Below are 19,809 nucleotides of genomic sequence, written 5' to 3' on the forward strand. Positions count from 1 at the left end.
TGGTTTGACTCCTGGGCCATGACCATTTCCTGCATGTCTTCATGTCTTTCTGAAGCGTTGTTTTGAGGCCAATCGTCGGTGGGAGCCATATTGCTGCTGTCGAGCGATTGTGACGTAAAGAGGCGGGCTTTAAGCCTCCTAGCCAACAGTTATAGTGTTCCCGTCTGTCAATCAGGTCAGCTGTGCCTCTCATTGGAAGACTCGTAATCTCAATATCTTCGAAATTGCCGCATTAGAAAAAAATTCATCCCCTCACAGTGTGTGCTGATCAAAAAATGAGCTATCCAGACAACACTCGTCTTTTGTACCAGGCTGTAAACATGTTTATTTCAGATGTAAAGATCGTCTTTTTTGAATAGGTGCGAGTGTTGTCTCCGGTACTTCCGGAGCCAGCCTCAAGCAGATCCTCGATGAACTGCAGTTTTCAGCACTTCTGCATTGGACTCATATTTTTAGACTGGAGGTTACCGCTTGGTCTTCCCCCACCCTCTACTCCCCGTGTTTTATGTCTCCCTTCAGCTGTCCTATCTAATAAAGGCATTAACCTCCCCTTAAAAAAATAATAATACCTGGGTGGGCTCATCCTCCCCTCCCTGAGATCCACGGTCACGTCCCTGTAATGAGCTAATTCCCTGTGCCGTCACGTGCAGGCTGCACAATGCTGGCTTATTATCAGAGGCAGCTGAAAGTCATGTGGCTGATTATTCCCACTGAGAGGACCCGGGACCGTTACACACACAGCCGCTACCGAGAGGGACAAAACCACGGACTCATGTCAATAATGATTTAAAGTAGGATATTAATTTACTGAAAACAACCTCTCTGCGGACCCTGAACGCAGCATCACGCCGTGTTTTTTTCAGCGTCACAGTGACGTCGGATTAGCGCCGTGAGCGTGTGACGTCAGCCGGGCTGGGTTTATTGTGGTGTAGAAATACTTGAGGAGCAGCAGACAGTGCCGGAGCAGATTTACTGAGAAGTAAGACTTTATTATGATTATTGATTTGACCTTTAACATCAGTATGATCTGTCCATGATGCGTTCACCTGCTGTGGGATATCTGGAGGAGATCTGAAGCTGTCAGTGATTGGATCTGTTATTAACGCTTAATAACGACTCTCAGTTTATAATTAGATTTAACGAATGCTGTTATAACGATAATCTCGATGACAGTAGCTGTGGCAGCGATGAAGACTGGTGATATAACGGGGAAATATCCCGGTCGGTAGTCGGGTTGTTTGCTCCCAGGATGATCAGTCAGAAGATTAATCCACGTGATGGCTCGGGTTTGGCTCCAGCTGGGTGCCTTTTCTCTGGATCCTGGCTCCTGCCCCCATTAGAGGAAGAGCAGTCTGTAAAACTCTGTTCACTGTCTTTGTTCTCAAACATGGAGGGCCCCAGAAAGGATACAGCTGAAGTGAGGAGGAAGAGGAGGAAGGAGAGGAAGGAGAGGTGGCAAGAGAGGAAGGAGAGGAAGGAGAGAAGGCAGGAGAGGAGGAAGGAGAGGAAGGAGAGGAGGCAGGAGAGGGAGGAGAGGAGGCAGGAGAGGCAGGAGAGGAGGCAGGAGAGGCAGGAGAGGAGGCAGAAGAGGGAGGAGAGGAGGCAGGAGAGGAAGGAAAGGATGTAGGAGAGGAGGCAGGAGAGGAAGGAGAGCACTCAGGAGAGGGAGTAGAGGAAGGAGAGGAGGCAGGAGAGGAATGAGAGGAGGCAAGAGAGGAAGGAGAGCAAGGAGAGAAGGCAGGAGAGGAGGAAGGAGAGGAAGGAGAGGAGGCAGGAGAGGGAGGAGAGGAGGGCAGTGATTTAGTTTGCGTCTCAGAGCTCCATCATCTGAATCAAACACCCTCTCTGATGTTTCAGGTGTTTGGAGGTTCATGTGAACTATGAATAAATGAATCTGATGTGATGATGAGGAGAAGAATGAAACAGTCTAGAGGAAGTGGGGAAGAATAAAGAGGACATCATTATAATTATTCAAAGATTTCTTATTCTGACTTCAGTTAAACCCTGAAAGCATCCATCCATTTCTCCACTCAAGGTGAAGGCAGGCTGACCAAGTTACACAAACACCCCTCCCCTCCAGCTCCTCCTGGGGGACTGTGAGGAGGGCCAGATGGGGTTTAGAATCCCTCCAGTCTACCTTGGGTCTCCTTCCGGCTGGACGCCCCTGGAGAACCTCCAAAGGAGGGCGTCTCAGGGCATCCTTATCAGATTCCTGAACCACCTGATGGGTGCCTTTCAGTGTGAAGCAGAAACGGCTTCACTCGGAGCTCCAAGCCCCTTCAGAGGAAACTCCTTTTGGCTGCTTGTATGTGTGATCTGGTTCTTTCAGTCCCTACCTGAAGTCCCAGCCACAGGTGAGGGGGAGCGGAGATCCACAGGTAAGTCTAAAGTTTGCCTCCAGGCTCAGCTCCCTCTTCATCACAGCGGTCCAGAGCCTCCATCGTTTTCTAGCCTCAGACTCAGAGGGGCTGACCCGCATCCATGCCGCTTCACCCTGGGCTGTGACCCTCCAGAAGTGAGACAGAGAGTAAAACCTGCAGTAAAACCGTGTCCCTTCTGTCTGTGTTTGATCTCAGGTTGAGTTTGGAGTCTGGTAAATAAAGTCAGGATGTCATACATGCGAGCAGACAGCGGCTGGTCACAGCCGGGGGACTTTAACAGCCTCATCCAGACCTGCAGCTCGAACATCCAGAAGATCAGCCACAACTGTGAGTGCCCACAGTGTTCACACTTTGACTCCTCTACATACGTATGAGTGTTTACTGAAGCTGAAATCTCTCTGTGCAGCCGGGCAGATCAAAAACCTGCTCTATCAGCTGGAGACTCGACAGGAGACCTCAGAGTTGCAGGAGAAGCTGTGAGTCCTGGTCTGGGTTTATTGTGGTCCTAGGTTGATGAAGTGTGTGTTTTAGGTCTCACAGTGTGTGTGTGTGTGTGTGTGTGTGTGTGTGTGTGTGTGTGTGTGTGTGATTCTCTGCAGGCAGCAGCTCCAGCACTACACCAACCAGCTGGCTAAGGAGACGAACAGACACCTGAAGGAGCTCGGCTCTCTGCCTCCACCACCGTCTCCATCCGAGCAGGTCGGTCTGTAGATACAAACTTCTGAGTTTAACCACATTACAGAGAGGATCCTGCAGAGAGAGAGCTTCATGAGGAAGATGATTCTTGGTGCAGTATTTGTAGTAGAAACATGAATGAGGTCTGTGTGATCCACTTCAAACACAGACTGATGGGAGGCATGGAGAGTCCGTCTGATCTGAACGTCACGAGTCAAACGATCACGATTCTCTCTGCGTTCCTCACGTCTAATATGATTAGTGTCTAATTATATATATAATTCGTAATGCATGCTCCGGGGAGGAAGCCTTGTTGTGATGTAAACAGTGAAATCTGGATCACATCTATTATGAACATTAGAGCTCCGTCAGGATGAGAGCTCACAGCTCTGAGCAGCAGAGAGAAGAGATGCTGACAGCTCATCTCCACAATCAGATGCAAAACAAGAGCAGACTGCAGGAAGCTGCAGGACTCTGTTGGGCTGTTTGAATATAATTGAGCAACATGTTTTGTGAATTGGACCTTAAACGAAACAGATAGTGGGAGAAAGTAGTCCAAATTCACACGGTAGCCGTCTTCTTGTTACGTCACACTCAAGACGGGAAACTCAAATTTACATTAACAAAAGGCTCCTACCCCACAAAGAGTTAAAGTTCAGGGACTGAATCAGCTGAGGGGACACCGAGCAGCTCCCAGCTGTCAGTCAAAGAGGCCACACCCCCATCCCTCCCTCCCTTTAACACTTAACCTGCTGTAAACAGGTGAGTTGTAGCCTATATAAATTCAGCCGTACAGTTGTCATGAATAGAGAAATGAGCTATAGAGACACAAACTGTTTTTGTACCAGGCTGTAAACATGTTTATTTCTGCTGCAGCATTTAAACATGGGGCTCAATGGGGATTGACTCACTGCAGGAGACACACTCCAGTGGACACTGGAGGAACTGCAGTCTAAGTGTTGGATTTATTATTCAACTATGGAGAATGCTGTTTGGAGGTTTTTTGAGACTTGTTAGGGTTAAAGTTTGAATATTAAAATGTTGTCTTATTTATTGGCTTTCCTAGTCAATCACAGCACAGCATGACTGAACATCAGGGAACTATCTCAGGAATAAAAAGCTGCACCAGTTAAAAATAGAAAGGCTTCATCCAAACTTAATTTTGGGGTTCCTGCTCATCAAGCTGCTGCTGTAAATGAACACACATCACAGAAGCTCATGAAGTCTTACATGAAATGTCTCTCTCCCTCCTCTCTCTCCTGTAGAGGCAGCAGAAGCTGAGGAGGGAGCGTCTGATGAATGATTTCTCTGCAGCTCTCAACAACTTCCAGCTGGTTCAGAGGAGAGCCGCCGAGAAGGAGAAGGAGTCTGTGGTCCGAGTTCGAGCTGGATCCAGAGTCATGGTGAAAGAGCCTCAGAGAGAGATGATACTGAGACGGTCTATGCTGAATGAATGTGAACTCAATGAATGTTTTCTGATCTGCAGGGAGATGGAGCGCAGGCCAACGAGCAGCTGGTCACGTTCGAAAAGTACGGCTCTGCTTTTCTTTTTCTCTCTGTGAAACTTGATCGTTGTGTTTATTTCTTGAAATCACATCATTAGTACTTTAGCCTATTGTTGAAATCTAGAAAATACGGCCCTGATTTCATGTAGTTTGGGTCTGAAGGCCTGATTGGAACACACAGTTTCAGCTTTGCTCCAGCTGCAGCTGGCAGAGACTCAGGGAAAGAAGAAAGAAGACACAGGGATAACTGTTGTGTTGTTTGTGATTGTGCAGAGAGGTTGAGTGGGGTCAGAGCCAGACTCAGACTGAAGAGCCCCCCATCACAGACGAGGACCTGGAGAACATCAAGGAGAGAGAGACCAACATCAAACAGCTGGAGGTATCAGAGGAGGCCCTGCACGCTGTAAAAAATGCTGCATCAAGTTTTGTGTTTGTGAGTTAACTCTGCTCTCCTCAGGCCGACATCATGGACGTGAACCAGATCTTTAAGGACCTGGCTGTAATGATCCACGACCAGGGAGAGACCATCGGTCAGTGATCAGACTCTCAGAGGTTTAACCCTTCAGGTGTGAGCGTGCTGTGAAACTCTTCTTTGTTTTTGCTCTCAGACAGCATCGAGGCGAACGTGGAGGGAGCTGAGGCTCACGTGGGCCGAGGAGCTGCCCAGCTGCAGAAGGCCTCCTACTACCAGGTGAGACCACATGACAGACATCCAGAGTGTGAAGAGACGGGCTAAGAAGTGTTCAGAGCTCCTCTTTGATTCTGTTAGTCTAAAGTATTTATTTAAATGTCCCTCTAACATATTTAAAAATGTTAGTCTGTCTCTCTAAGTTGGGTCACAATTTGCACGAAGCCAGTTTCTACATTCTGACCCATAATCCTTTGCAGCAGATTATACGACCCTTACAGTATTTGAAAGGCTGTCAGCGTTAACGTGTCATTCGTGATGCAGCTAAGCTCAGAATTGATGGCTATTTTGTTCCTTTCTGCAACCTTGTTAAGCCACTGCAGTGTCTTCCACTTCGTGTTTAACACTGCTGCACCTTTGAACGGTCATTTCACTTTAAAATAATCTCTCACATCTTCACTTTATCTCAAACTGAGTTTAGAATATCAAGAAGTACTTTGAGTTTGAGCTGCCACCTGCGAGCTAAGTATGAGATGAGAAAGACCAAAAAGAGAAGCGCAAACATGAATCACATTTGAAGTGCTCAGTTTTAAAAACTTCACTGGGAAGTCAGGCTCAGCTGATGAGCACGAGTGAACAGGCAGGGTTTTTGGCCTTTCTGTCACATGACCAGTGTGAAGCTCGAGAAGTGACACTTCACAGGATCAATAAAAACATTTGAGGATGAAGACGGAGAATCACTCTCAGGGTGAGGACAGAGAAGACGCCTGTAGCATCGATATAAACATACAAACTGTCCTCATAGAGAAGCTCTCTGCTGCCTTGGCCTCAAATCATGTTGGAAACATCAAACTAAGGCGTGACCAGACTGCGTCTGATGTCACGTCCTGCCTCCTGAGACTCACCCCGCCCTGTCTGGAGGCAGAGCTCCTGAACATGTCTTTAACGTTTCAGGAGTGCATGTGTGAAAGGTGCTGACGAGAGCTCAGATAGATGACTCTGTGAGATGTTTTATCCAAAGAGTCAGAATCAGAGACCCAGTTTCAAAGCACATCATGTCTGAGCTGTACAAAGTGTGTGTTTTATTAAAGCTGCTGCAGCATGTGGTGCATTTAAAAACCAGGGAGGGTCTTATTTCAAAAGTATGGCTGAAGATATTAAACAAAAGGAGAGGGGGTCAGGGGAGGACATGCAGTCTGTGGCTGTGGCTTGGAGCTGTGCAGGACTGCTGTCTCCTACTGTTTATGGGATGCATACCTGAACCCCTGAGCTAAACCTGCGCCTCAGGACGGGTCTTTGTCCTCTGATGTTACAAAAACCTGTTGAGCATGAGTGTGAGGGCTGAACCTGTCTTGATGAGGAGCGCTGCAGTAAACATGCGATCTGTGTGTCTGCAGAGGAAGTCTCGGAAGAGGATGTGCATACTGGCCATGGTGCTGTCGCTGCTGCTCCTCATCATCATCATCATCATCTGGCAGGCCATCAAATGAGGACAAGCCCCGCCTGCTGCCAACAACTTTCAACATGTGTGTTTGTGTGTGTGTGTGTGTGTGTGTGTGTGTGTGTGTGTGTGTGTGTGTGTGTGTGTGTGTGTGTGTGTGCGTGGGCTTGCAGCTGAATCCTAATCTCCGTCCTCACAGAGTCTGGTCCTGGTTCTGATCAGGACTGTTTGACACAAAGGTCCCTTTGACTCTTAGTTCTTGCAGTAAGAAAGTAAAGTAAGAAAGAAACCCCTAAGAGCGTGGTTAAACTCACATACTGCAGCACCGCTCGCCTGTTGTCTGCACGTCTGAGCCGGTCTGCTGCTCAGGACTCTGAGGGTGGAGTTCAGGATGAGACCGTTAAATCTCATGTTAGAGTAACTTTGATCACTGCTGTAGGTCTGTGTCTTATTAAATGCAATGTTGCACAATTTTATATGCAGTAATTCCAAACACAATGAACCCTGTGTGTTTATTAAGAAGTGTGTGTGCTCAGAGTTTAAATAATACAGCCTGATAATGATCTGCTGATGTAATGTCTCATTCTGTCCACTAGGGGGAGAGCTCAGCATGGTTAGAGATTCATGCATGCTGTCACAGCACAACCACTAATCTTACTCACTAACCATCACTCTGCTCACACTGATGTGTTTACGAAAAGCAACAAACACTTCGACTTTTTGATTATGATGCAGATTTATTACTTTATCTCTATCTCATTGATTTAGAAATAAAACTGGTTGAAAAACAGGTTCATGAGTTGGAAACGGTCTTCATCTGAAACATAAGAAAAATGTGTGAAATTCACCTTTTTTTACCTCCATGATGAAGAAAATGCAAAACAAATATCCAATTATTTTGATATTACCACTTTGACAAGCTTTCGATGGAACAGAGATTTAAAAAAATGACTTTCCTTAACGTAAAGAGAGACGTTGAAACTGTTAAATATTTGTTCTAGATGTAGACAGATCTTTAAAGTGATCTGTATGAGATTTAACTTTTTATTCATCTGTATGAGAAACATTAGATCCATCTTTCATTCTCAGTGTTGTTTATCCGTCACTGCAGCTCCCTCTGCTGCTGAAAAATGAAGCCAATGCTAAAGTGTAAAAAGTTGCAGTTCCTCAAAGGTCCACTAGAGGCTGACTCCTGAAGTGAGTCAGTCCCAATAGAGCCCCATGTAAAAATGTGAAACAGCAGAAATAAACATGTTTACAGCCTGGAACACTAACTGCTCTGGTCTCTGTTACTACTGCCTTTTTTCATACACACTGTATGTGGGGTGATCTTAAATAATACATCTGTTTTGATTATTTCAAAGCTTGTAGTTAAACATTTGGACTATTGGGGGAGGAGCTGAGTTGATGATGAGGTGGGTGCATTACACAGGATCTTATGGACGCACGTCAGTCTGCACTGGAGGACTCGAGTGAGATGGGTCATAGTGTTAAGACATGTTTCAGGTGAAATAAGACATATGTGATGTTTCGGTGACTGTGAAATATTCTTTTAATGTCATTATGGGATGTTTCCACTGTTATGGAAGTGCAGGAGTTAATAAGTCTACAAATTGTATGACATGATTCATAAATGCAAATGTCATCAGCAGGTAAGAAAAGACACCCGTCCTTCTTTTATTTCATCTTTTACAGTTTGAAAAGTTTCATTCCCACCACGCACACAAAGATGTTCGACTCTTTATTTCATATGGGAAACAGAAACGTGTGGATGACTGCAAGTGAAGGACTCTTTACCTGCAGCCTCTTGAAGTCAGCTGATTGCCCGGTAAAATCAGCTCTGCAGAGCTCTTGTTGGCACTAAAGTGTAGCTGGAATCAATATGATAAAACCTCTTTCTGTTGTTTGAATCTGAGAGTACCTCCTGACCCGCTTCCTGCTTCTATCTGACTCTATGTTAAACTCGAGGGGCCGTACATGTCTCTGTTACTCACAGCAGATCAAAGTGAGACGTCTGAATGAGACTCTTAGCATCCTGAGTGCTGACACAACATCTTAAAGGTGAGTGATGAGAGTCAGGTGGGATGTAAGGATGCTAACATCAGGGTCGTCCTGGTTACAGCTGCCTTGTTGCCATGGAGAAGCATTGAGTGGTCTTCAACATCTCTCGGTGAGATCAGGAGGTCAGAGCAGCTGTGGAGCCACTTCTAGCCATGATTCACTGAGCTCACTGAGCATGCTCAGTTGGGACTTAAGACAAAGTAGACTTAATTTAATAAGCTGTGATGTTACCACCATTTGTTGAACAGCGTAATAAACTGTGAGGTTTGAGTTTCATACTTTTGAATCCATGTTTGCAGAATGGAGTCAGAGAGAAGCAAAGGCTAATACAGCTAAATCAGAGCCAGAGGCTTCAATCATGTCTCAAACACACACACACACGCACCACGCACGCACGCACAAACACACACACACACACACACACACACACACACACACACACACACACACACATACAGCCTGATACTTCAGCTCGTCCGTCTCACCTGACCCAGTTTTCTGTTTTATTAAAACGTGTCGTCTCTGTTTGCTGGAGCTCCTACATGCAGCTTTTATCGTCTTCATATCTCAAAGAGCTTGTACCTTCCTCTTCCTCTCTTCCTCTCTTCCTCTGGCCTTTAAAGGAGACAGCCTCCATGTTCCCTGAATGAAGAGACGTCTCTGGGGAACTCCAGGACAGAAAGTGTGATGGAAGTCACCTGTCTGCTCTTTATGTGGGACAGGAGAGGACAGAAGGAGGGAGTCTGCTCTCTATATTCTCTTTTGTTAACCCATCCTTTCTTTCCTGGTGCTATTAAGACTTTAAGACGTTCAATGATTACAGAAGAGGGATGACAGGCTCTTTAATGAGGGGGATGAAGATGAAATGAGCTTCTATTGTCCCGAGGAGTCACATTTTCAGACTCTTAGCGGATTTTTGGAGGTGAAACGTATTTTAAAAAGAGAGGGGGAGCATTTCTGTGCAAACATATTAACCATGAACCTTTCATTACATGAATATGTATTTACAGATTGAATAATACAGTCCACCTCCACTTTACTCTCACCGCCTCCTATTCTCAGATATCACCCTCATCTCACGTCACCCACAGCTCGAGCACACTTACATCCCTCCTCAGACATCTTGTCACTCTGTCGCTCTCTGTGAGTCCCTTCTTCTTGTTCAACAAGCTACAACAGGCCCGGCAAACCTCATCAGCAGAATACACACTTCCAAAGTTGGGAATCTGTTGGAGCAGGTTCAAGTCTGCAGGGATTGGTCGGTTCAGGGCAAATAAGCATAGAAAATCTGAAAACACCTCAGATGACTTTATATGATGGTCAGATCCATCACTGCCCCGACTCTCTGGATCTCTCTCCCTCCAAACATCCTCAACTCTGAAAAAAGTCATCATCTGAGAGGAAAAGACCCAGAGACTCACTGTCCTACTGAAACTGTTTTTTCAGCTCATTTTCACAATTAGCAGCATAAACATGGTCTTGAGTAATAAGTTGGTGTGCATCAGCTGGCCACTGTACTGCTGCATCAGATGTGTGTTTTTTCGTCTGAGTTGCGACATCACTCTTATTTGGAGAACAATGTACACTTACAGACTGCTGTGTTGACTGATCGGGGGACTCGTCGTCAGCTTCCTCCGTGATCGTGGTAGTGGTCGTGGTCGTGATCGTGCCCGATGGTTCGCCATCAGAGGCTACATCTGCAGGTGCGGGATGTTGACATCCCCGCAGGAGCACATCCAGCGTCTCCTGCCTATGGCGTTTCCTCGAGCGGATTTCACTCTTTTCCCGTGGGCGTTTTGTCTGTTTATGAACGAAATCTGACGGCACAGCATTTGGCTTCAGTCTCCGTTAATAACTAGCAGCACCTGTGAGCTCTTTCACCAGCGTGGGTCGGCTAAATGCTTCTGGAGTGAAGTGGCAAGAACATAGCCGGTCCATCGGAAGTTGTGTACGTCCAAAAGCAATTTCCCACTCCTTTCTTCTCCTTTTGTCTCTTGGAAAGCCGTGTAGACTTACAACAGTCCCCTTGTTTCCCTTCCACTGGAAATTACACCCAAACGCAGCAGTGTGGCATTATTATGGTTTTTGCGTTCCTGAAAGCCAGCGAGTAAACACGGCGAAAACCAGAGGCTCGGCAAGATGCAACCATTACACGTCATCAACCCAGCATGCATTGCGCTAGTACAACAACAATGGCTGCGCTCGTAGGTTAGAATATGTGTTATAAATTTCGCTCTTTAAAGAAATAACAATTCTTCATGTCTATTTAACAAAGCATTCTAGTATGAGACAAACATTAAAGCCGATTTATGCCTATTAGTCCCCACAGTCGGGGTCCCTTTAAAATTTGGCTCTATTCCTAACCAGCACACAGGCCATGTGTATGTGAGGACAGAGAGAGTCCAGAGAAGAGAGGAAATAGAGTTGTTGTCAGTGCAGAAATGCAAAAACATGCCGTTCCTCAAGTGTCCACTCGAGGCTGGCTGCAAGGGCCAATGAATCCCCCTTAGGTGCCATGTTAAAAAAAAAGAAATCTTTACATTTTAAAATAAACATGGTTACAGCCAGAAATAAAATAGTTTGGGTCTGAATGGCTCATTTCTGTATTGATGGGTGTATTTCTTTTTTATAAGGCATTGGTTTTCTAATAAGGCTAACAGTTTTGCATATACAGTATTTGCATGATAAGGCACTGTACTAAGTTGACTCATGGATGTGTTGTAGCTGTTTGGGAGTTAAGCTGTGGCCTCAGATCCAGCTCTTTGACTCAGTTGGAGTCCAAATTTCCAACATCTTTCCAGCAGCTGTAAACTTTGGGCTTCAGAACATCTCCTCATTAGGTGACATCAATGAGGCTACGTCCATGTTTTATGCAGTCTATGCTTATTTCCAACACTGAGTGCAGTCCTGCAGTACCTCTGACAGTGATTCAGATCCAAAGTTTAGTATAACTAACTAACTAACTAACTAACTAACTAACTAACTAACTAACTAACTAACTAACTAACTAACTAACTAACTAACTAACTAACTAACTAACTAACTAACTAACTAAAAGAATAAATTACTATCAAAATAAATTGAGAGATAACTAACTAACTAACTAACTAACTAACTAACTAACTAACTAACTGACTAACTAACTAACTAACTAACTAACTAACTAACTAACTAAATAAAAGAATAAATTACTATCAAAATAAACTGAGAGATAACTAACTAACTAACTAACTAACTAACTAACTAACTAACTAACTAACTAACTGACTAACTAACTAACTGACTAACTAACTGACCAACTATCTATCTATCTATCTATCTATCTATCTATCTATCTATCTATCTATCTATCTATCTATCTATCTATCTATCTATCTATCTATCTATCTATCTATCTATCTATCTATCTATCTATCTATCTATCTATCTATCTATCTATCTATCTTTCTAACTAACTAACTAACTAACTAACTAACTAACTAACTAACTAACTAACTAACTAACTAACTAACCAACCAACCAAGCAACCAACCAAGCAACCAACCAAGCAACCAACCAACCAACCAACCAACCAACTAACTAACTAACTAACTAACTAACTAACTAACTAACTAACTAACTAACTAACTAACTAACTAACTAACTAACTAACTAACTAGCTAACTAACTAACTAACTAACTAACTAACTAACTAACTAACTAACTAACTAACTAACTAACTAACTAACTAACTAACTAACTAACTAACTAAACAAACAAATAAATCCAAGAATAAATAAATAAGTAGGTAACTAACAAACTAACTGACTAACTAACTAACTAACTAACTAACTAACTAACTAACTAAATAAATAAATAAATAAATAAATAAATAAATAAATAAATAAATAAATAAATAAGATTGGCTCAGGTTTAGAGTTGGGAATGACCCAGTCAGGTGTAAGTTTGTTGTTTTGATGTTCTGATAGCTGATATTTGTGGGACTGAACTTGAGCCCTCGTGACACCATTAACAGATTCCTGCAACTGTTGCCCCGGGGCATGTCAGTGTACCCGGGTGGTCTAAAAATAAAAGCTTGGTGTCTGGCAGATAACAGCAGGAGAAGGAGATTAATTACTGCTCTGCATCTCTCAGGACTGTGTTTAAGAGACGGTGGCTTCTGATTGGACACATCTGCTCCAACCACATACATCTGATTCCAGCATTCTTTGTGCTAATTGGCTCCTTTTTATGTGAGGCTATCTGAGCTATCAGTTTGCACACTTAAAGCAGGCATGCACACACACACACACACACACACACACACACACACACACACACACACACACACACACACACACACACACGCACAGACAGTGCAGGGCGTCTATAAATAGCAGGTGTTGGATGTCTGAGTAGAGATAAATGCTTTTATATGAACGCACAAACACTCCCGCTGTTACCTCTGAGTCTGGTTTCTCTTTTGAACCCTTCTTGAAGAAACCGGGACAGCCTCAACTCATATGTTTCTGACATGATGCAAAATACTCCCCGGGGTCTCCGTCTGTCTCTGCTGCCCCAGATACATCAGACACACACACACACACACACACACACACACACACACACACACACACACACACACACACACACACACACACACACACACACACACACACACATACACACACACACCGTCCAGGAAACACTCAAAGTCACCTTCAGCACACACATCGAGGGAGAGCTGCAGCTATTCTGGTCCTTAAAGATCTCACACCTCCCACAGCCCTGCACCGCTCTGATTAATGAGCAGGAATCAGCTCACCTGCTCAGAAACAACTCTTCTAATCACTCTCTCTTATCAGCTAACTCAATAACTTTTTTATTAAATCACTAATATACATTTACAATGTTACAATGTTACAATGTCATTTAGCAGACGCTTTTATCCAAAGCGACGTACATACGAGACATTTATGTGCCTCTTTTGCACCAAACTTCATTTTAAAAGCAGGAACACCACTGATTGTATTCTAAAGAGTTATTTTTATGTTAAGCTAAAAACATATAAAGTCATTATTACAGCTGTGGACTCATGATTATCCTCTTTACAGCCTTAAAAACCCCACAGCGCAACCCTTTAGTCCAGTCAGTGATCTGGCAGTGTTTATCCCACTTTAATGTCTGAACCTGTAGCTACTTTCAAGCCGCAATCTCACTTCATGTTTTGAGATTTTTTAGTAGAGGCTTTAATACTGTACAGCGGTGTGCCTGCAAGACAACTGTCTGGTTCATGAAACCTGATATCACCACGAGGCAGCAGGTCAACACTGATTTTATATTTCACCAAAGAAGAGGTTAAAATAACAAATCCAACAAACGTCACATAAATACAAACTCATACAGTAACAGCGTGTATTCAGGCCTGAACTGTTTTTTTAACCAGGCTGTAAACATGATTATTTCTGCTGTAAAGATTGTCTCTTTGAATGGGTGTGTAAGTGGCTTCTGGAGCTTTTGCAGCCAGCCTCAAATGGACACTCGAGGAACTGCAGTTTATAACACTTCAGCATGGACTTCATATTTTAAGAAGGGAAGTCTTTATTGATTTCAATGCATGTTTTATTATTTGTAGTTGTGTTAATTTGTTGTTGTGTTTATTTGTAGTTTTGTTTCTTTGTAGTTGTGTGTATTAGTAGTCTTGTTTATTTGTTGTGTTTCTTTGTAGTTGTGTTCATTTGTAGTTGTGTTCCTTTGTAGTTTTGTTTATTTGTTGTTGTGTTTATTTGTTGTTGTGTTTCTTTGTAGTTGTGTTTATTTGTTCTTGTTTTATTTGTAGCCTTGTTTATTTGTTGTTTATTCGTTGTTGTGTTTCTTTGTTGTTGTGTTTCTTTGTAGTTGTGTTTTATTTGTAGCCTTGTTTATTTGTTGTTTATTCGTTGTTGTGTTTCTTTGAAGTTGTGTTTTATTTGTAGCCTTGTTTATTTGTTGTTTATTCGTTGTTGTGTTTATTTGTTGTTGTGTTTTCTTATTGATCAGTGTTTTGTACTTCAGGGTCTCCTGCACCAGAAGAACTTGAACTCATTCAAACAGTCTTTTTTTCTGAAACACTCCAGAGTTCACCTTCTTAATGTAAATTAAAACCTCGTGTTTGAAGCTTTAACTCTTTCAATAACCTCGGTGGGGCTTTTCTGATATGAGTCTATTTCCGGTGCTGTATCGGTCTTTCCCTCATCGTGCGCTCCGCTCTCAGGTGTCAGTCTCTCTCGTTCTGGTCTCCGGGGTCTCCTGACTCCTCCTCATTCTGTAGGACTCTGACGCACCCCCCAGGACTCTGTGTGACATGTGGAGCAGGTTTAGTCCTCTTGACTGATCATGGAGCCTCCGGACTTTGAGGCTCTGAACTACACGGTGGACCCGGGTCCGCCGGGGTACCCTCTGTGTGAGGCGTGGAGGGAGGGAGCGGAGGGCTCCGTCTTCCACCTCTCCAACATCCTCCTCTTCCTCGGCTTCATGGGGGGCAGCGGGTTTTACGGAGTCCTATACCTGTTCAGCTTCCTGACCGCGGGCTTCTTCTGCCTCACGTTGTGGTCTTGGTCGGACTCCTGCACCACGGACTCGTTCCTGTGGAGCTTCGCGCTGTTCGGGGTGTGTTTGGGTCAGCTGCTATACGGGTCCTACCGGCTCAGGAGCGTCTCATTCGAGAAGGACTTCCAGGACCTGTACTCCTGCATGTTTAAGAAGCTCGGGGTGTCGCTCACACACTTCGGGAAGATCGTGGCCTGCTGTGAGGGAGACATCCAGACTCTGGAGAGGGACCACTGCTTCGCCGTGGAGGGGAAGACCGCCATAGACAAGCTGTGCGTGCTGCTGTCAGGCAGGTGAGAGCTGACACCACACCTCAGCTTCAGGTCTGAGAGGTCTCTGCTGAGGGGCTCAGAGTCTCAGGATCACAAAGACAACACCTGACTGCAGGGCTCTGTCAGATCAGCATTCATCACTTCATCACTTCATATGAGCCTCATTTATGAGCCTAAAATACAACTCAGCTACAGTAACAACAGAATAAACTACATTTATAACACCATAGGATTCATCAGACTGGGTCTGTATCACTTAAAAACAAAAGTAAGGCTGTAAGCCTGACATTGAATAAAAAGCCTGAATATAAGATGATCACACTTTTTTCAGATTTAGGAAATAAACACGTTCTTCTACTCAGGGCAGTTCAAGTTAACCAATCAGGTGTCAGCATGCTTTGGTGTCTGCGGGAAAACAGTTTGTATGGAGAGCAAAATAAGGAGGAGCACAATATATGCACAATTGATGATCACTATAAACAACCGGCGTTTAGATTGCCTGACTTCCTGGAACGCATCAGAAATGATGGATCCCACCTCCATTCAACAAACAAACAAACAAACAAACAAACAAACAAACAAACAAACATCAGTGTCTCTTATCCTCTTTCATAGACTTCCATTCAACAAACAAACATTGTAAAAGTAATTTTCTTCTCTTAAGGACAGACCTGACAAAGCTTGACTTGTGACTTTTGACTAATCTGCATCATAATGTTGTTATTTCAGCAAACTCAAGACCGTTAATTACAAGAACATCACAAGAACATCAGTTTCTGGTTCAGGTTCATACCGCTGAAAGAAGCCAGAGTGAAGCCTCTGTGGAACACACTGTTTACAGTGAAACTGAGACTCACACACAGATGAACGGGTGCTCCTCTGGGGGATGCAATGAACCAAGAAATGATAGTGTTTATTTTGCAGACAGATCTGGAGGGGTGAAGTTTGCTTTCAGTTTGATCTGAACACATGTTCACCGCTCAGGCTGCTGATTGGACGGTTAACAATAGAGCGAACAGAGAAAGGAAGTCTCAGCTGGACGTAGTTTATCGCTAACAGCTAGCTGTGCTGAAATCCCAGAAGGATTAAAACCACAGGAGAGGTCGAGCTGAGTTTAGACCAAGTTTAGATGCTGTTAAAAACAGAGGAATCCCCCTTTAAGCCACACCCCGGTCAATGATGTCACAGCAGGTGTTTTTACTCCATTATCTGTTAAAGCCAAGCGGCAACCTCCGTCTAAAAATATGAGTCAATGTGGAAGTGTTAAAAGCTGCAGTTCATCAAGGATCCGCTTGTGGCTGGCTCCGGAAGTACCGGAAGTCACATATACATGAATGGGAAAAAGACGATCTTTACAGCATAGAAAGATATTGAGATTACTAGTCTTCCAATGAGAGGCACAGCTGCCTGTGGGAACACTGTAGATGTTGGCTAGGAGGCTCAAAGCCCGCCTCTTTAAGTCACACTGGTTTTGACAGAAGCAATATGGCTGCCGCTGCCGATTGGCTTCAAAACAGCGCTTCAGAAACAGATGGGTGACGTCACGGATACTACGTCCATATTTGATACAGTCTATGTTTAAAGCAGAACATCAGCTGATTGATGTTGTGTCATTGTGAGTCTCTATTTTAAAGATTATTTGACACCAGGCCCCCTCTCTGTTCTCTCTCAGGATCCGTGTGACGGTAAATGGAGAGTTTCTTCATTACATCTACCCGTTCCAGTTCCTGGACTCACCTGAGTGGGATTCTCTCAGACCGTCAGAGGAAGGAGTGTTCCAGGTCTTTCTTTCCTCATGTGCAAACACATTTCAGGATTTAATGACTGTGATACATCTTCTGCTCATAAAGCTCTGCAGCTCTGTGCAGTGTGCTCTTGTGTTGTGTCTGATTGTGCAGATGAGCTGTTCGCATCTCCTCTATTTGCTGCGATTCATGACAGATGTGATACAAACTTCAGTTTAACACAAAGTTTTCTTCAGCTTGATCACGATTTAACCCCAGATTATTAAGAGAATAATCTCACAGTCAGAGTAAATGTCACAGACTTGATGCACACTTATAGATTCTGCTGCAGACGGTGAAAATGACGCTGTAACTGTGCTTGGACGTTATATTTGGTGTTTGTGAGTTAAACTTTTTTGCAATGCAGTTATTGTGCAAAAGCAACAAGATTACTCTGTCACTAATGCATGTGTATTGGTTCATTTAAATACACTCAGACGGTCTTCTTGTCTTATTTACTTGGGTTCAGTGAGCGCTCCAGCTGCACCGTTCTTTAGTGAATCCGGCTCAAAGTGTTTCTGAAAACTCTTTGTAAGAGCTGAGATCCACTGATGTGTGAGTCAAGGTATGTTTGCCCTCAGCTCAGGCTCACAGGCTCATCACAGCTTTGGAGTCGTCATTTCATTTAAAGCAGCTCCTCAGAAGGTTTATTCACGTAACACTCGATCACTTCTCTGTAATTTGATGAATGTGACACCGTGAGGGAGAGAAACAGGCTCCACAAACCTGGTTTGCATCTCTCTGTCCTCCAGCATGCTCTGTGCAGAGGATGCTGAAGTCAAGTTCCACTTTGGCTGCTTGGTGAATCTGGACTTGGCTAGACGTCTTAGTCTCCGTCTTTTATTTCCCTAATCTGACACTGTGCTTTGCAGCCTCTCTGAGATAATACAGTCTGGATCTGAGGTAGTGGTTCAGGACCTGGCCCAATTTGGTCAAAGCAGTGAAGTCTCCCTTTTTTGCATTGTCTAACACAGAGCAGTCACAGTGGTCTCACAGTTGAAGTGGAATTTGTTCATTTTTTGCTGATTCTGATTGTTTTTGTCTGTCTCCCTCTGTTGTCCTCAGGTGACCCTTCGAGCTGATAACCCCTGCAGGTACGTAGCATGGAGGAGGAAGAAACTCTACCTGCTGTTTGCCAAACATCGCTACATTGCAAAGATCTTTGCACTGGTGGTGCGTAACGACATCGCAGAGAAGCTGTACTCTCTGAACGACAAAGCCTTCGACAGCTCCGGGCACCGCTACGACCTCCGCCTACCCAGCTACTGCCACACACCCGGGACAGAGCCCGAGAGGACAGACGGGTTCCTGCAAGTGCCCACGCAGGGAGGGAGGATGGCCTGAACACACACACACACACACACACACACACACACACACACACACACACACACACACACACACACACACACGCACGATGCTCTAGTAATTGTTGTTTTATCTGTACCATGTGTTAAATAAATCTGTCACTGAAGATACAGACTGGGTATCAGGACGTGTCAGACAAACATGGTTTCTATCACAGACGATGTCCTGTGTGTTAACAGAACTCCTCTTCAGCACTTAAACCTCAGCCTGAGTAAAACCTGCTGTGATTGGCTGAAATCTGTCTGTCCAATAAAAAACAATCTCTTCTGGTTGAGATGAAATTACAAGTTTAAATGACGTCTTTCTACATAACTGTGAATTCAATCTGCTTTTCTACTCCTGTCAGTCTGCATCTTCAGTGTCAGTCGCTCTCAGAGGAGCAGTGAAGGTGTACAGTGTGTGTGTGTGTGTGTGTGTGTGCGTGTGCGTGTGTGTTTTAGGCTCATGACATTGATTGTGCTCTTAAACTCTCTTTATAAACTATGAAAGTTTGCTTTATTAAACCTTCCTCCTCTGATGTACTTGGACGTGATAAACGTAGAAACAGGCCGCAGCAGATGTCTTATGTAATGTGCAATAATGAGGTGACAGATAGTTAGAGCCTCTCGTCAACGTCACATTGTGCAAATGTAAAATGTAAATGTAAATAATCTAAAGTGTCCACATTATTCTGTAAAATAAATGTTAATTTATTTTATCCTCTGACTTTTTGTCATCTTGTGCGTCAGGTCCTGAACATGTTTTCATTTCTGTCTCTGCAAACACTCTGACACAAAAGATAAATCATGAACTGAAAGTTCTGTCTTCATACAGTTTTGATATCAGAGGCTTTTATTATTTTTATTTCTTATGTTGTTTAAACTCCTGTAGGGTCTCCCTCTGCGGTCATGATGAGCTTGTTGATTTGAGTTATTTTGTTGGATAATTCATCAACACTTTACAACATGCTTCACAGAAACCTCACAATTTAAAGCTGTTAATGTAAATCTAATATTTTATATGACGGAACAGGAGAAGGTACTTTTATTTTGAATTTCAACATAAATTTAATATTCAGATTCTGACTTTCTTTAAATTATAACATTAGAATAAGAATTAAATCTCAAAGAAAGTCAGAATGTGAGTTT

The 19,809-nt window shown here is 43.8% G+C and overlaps 2 protein-coding genes across 2 annotated transcripts; both read left to right on the forward strand.

Moving 5' to 3' along the window:
- The first annotated feature begins 689 nt into the window (after positions 1-689).
- On the forward strand, positions 690-7,898 carry LOC117822364 (syntaxin-12-like). Its single transcript, XM_034697058.1, has 10 exons — positions 690-979; positions 2,577-2,708; positions 2,788-2,857; positions 2,981-3,080; positions 4,322-4,459; positions 4,543-4,586; positions 4,835-4,940; positions 5,019-5,091; positions 5,170-5,252; positions 6,587-7,898. The coding sequence occupies exons 2-10, from the start codon at positions 2,609-2,611 to the stop codon at positions 6,677-6,679; spliced, it is 807 nt and encodes a 268-aa protein (XP_034552949.1). The 5' UTR covers positions 690-979; positions 2,577-2,608; the 3' UTR covers positions 6,680-7,898.
- Positions 7,899-14,805: 6,907 nt separating this feature from the next.
- popdc3 (popeye domain containing 3) lies at positions 14,806-19,379 on the forward strand. Its single transcript, XM_034697940.1, has 3 exons — positions 14,806-15,551; positions 17,203-17,311; positions 18,380-19,379. The coding sequence occupies exons 1-3, from the start codon at positions 15,046-15,048 to the stop codon at positions 18,656-18,658; spliced, it is 894 nt and encodes a 297-aa protein (XP_034553831.1). The 5' UTR covers positions 14,806-15,045; the 3' UTR covers positions 18,659-19,379.
- The last annotated feature ends 430 nt before the right edge of the window (positions 19,380-19,809 follow it).

This window comes from Notolabrus celidotus, chromosome 12 (assembly GCF_009762535.1).
Source record: "Notolabrus celidotus isolate fNotCel1 chromosome 12, fNotCel1.pri, whole genome shotgun sequence".
NCBI classification, from domain to species: domain Eukaryota; kingdom Metazoa; phylum Chordata; class Actinopteri; order Labriformes; family Labridae; genus Notolabrus; species Notolabrus celidotus.

Excerpts from the sequence above, each read along its gene's own strand:
- LOC117822364 (XM_034697058.1), top strand. The coding sequence starts at position 2,609 with ATGTCATACATGCGAGCAGACAGCGGCTGGTCACAGCCGGGGGACTTT. Across the intron at positions 2,709-2,787 it reads CCAGAAGATCAGCCACAACT|CCGGGCAGATCAAAAACCTG; the intron begins GTGAGTGCCCAC and ends CTCTCTGTGCAG. Across the intron at positions 4,460-4,542 it reads GAGCTGGATCCAGAGTCATG|GGAGATGGAGCGCAGGCCAA; the intron begins GTGAAAGAGCCT and ends TCTGATCTGCAG.
- popdc3 (XM_034697940.1), top strand. The coding sequence starts at position 15,046 with ATGGAGCCTCCGGACTTTGAGGCTCTGAACTACACGGTGGACCCGGGT. Across the intron at positions 15,552-17,202 it reads TGCGTGCTGCTGTCAGGCAG|GATCCGTGTGACGGTAAATG; the intron begins GTGAGAGCTGAC and ends GTTCTCTCTCAG. Across the intron at positions 17,312-18,379 it reads CAGAGGAAGGAGTGTTCCAG|GTGACCCTTCGAGCTGATAA; the intron begins GTCTTTCTTTCC and ends TGTTGTCCTCAG.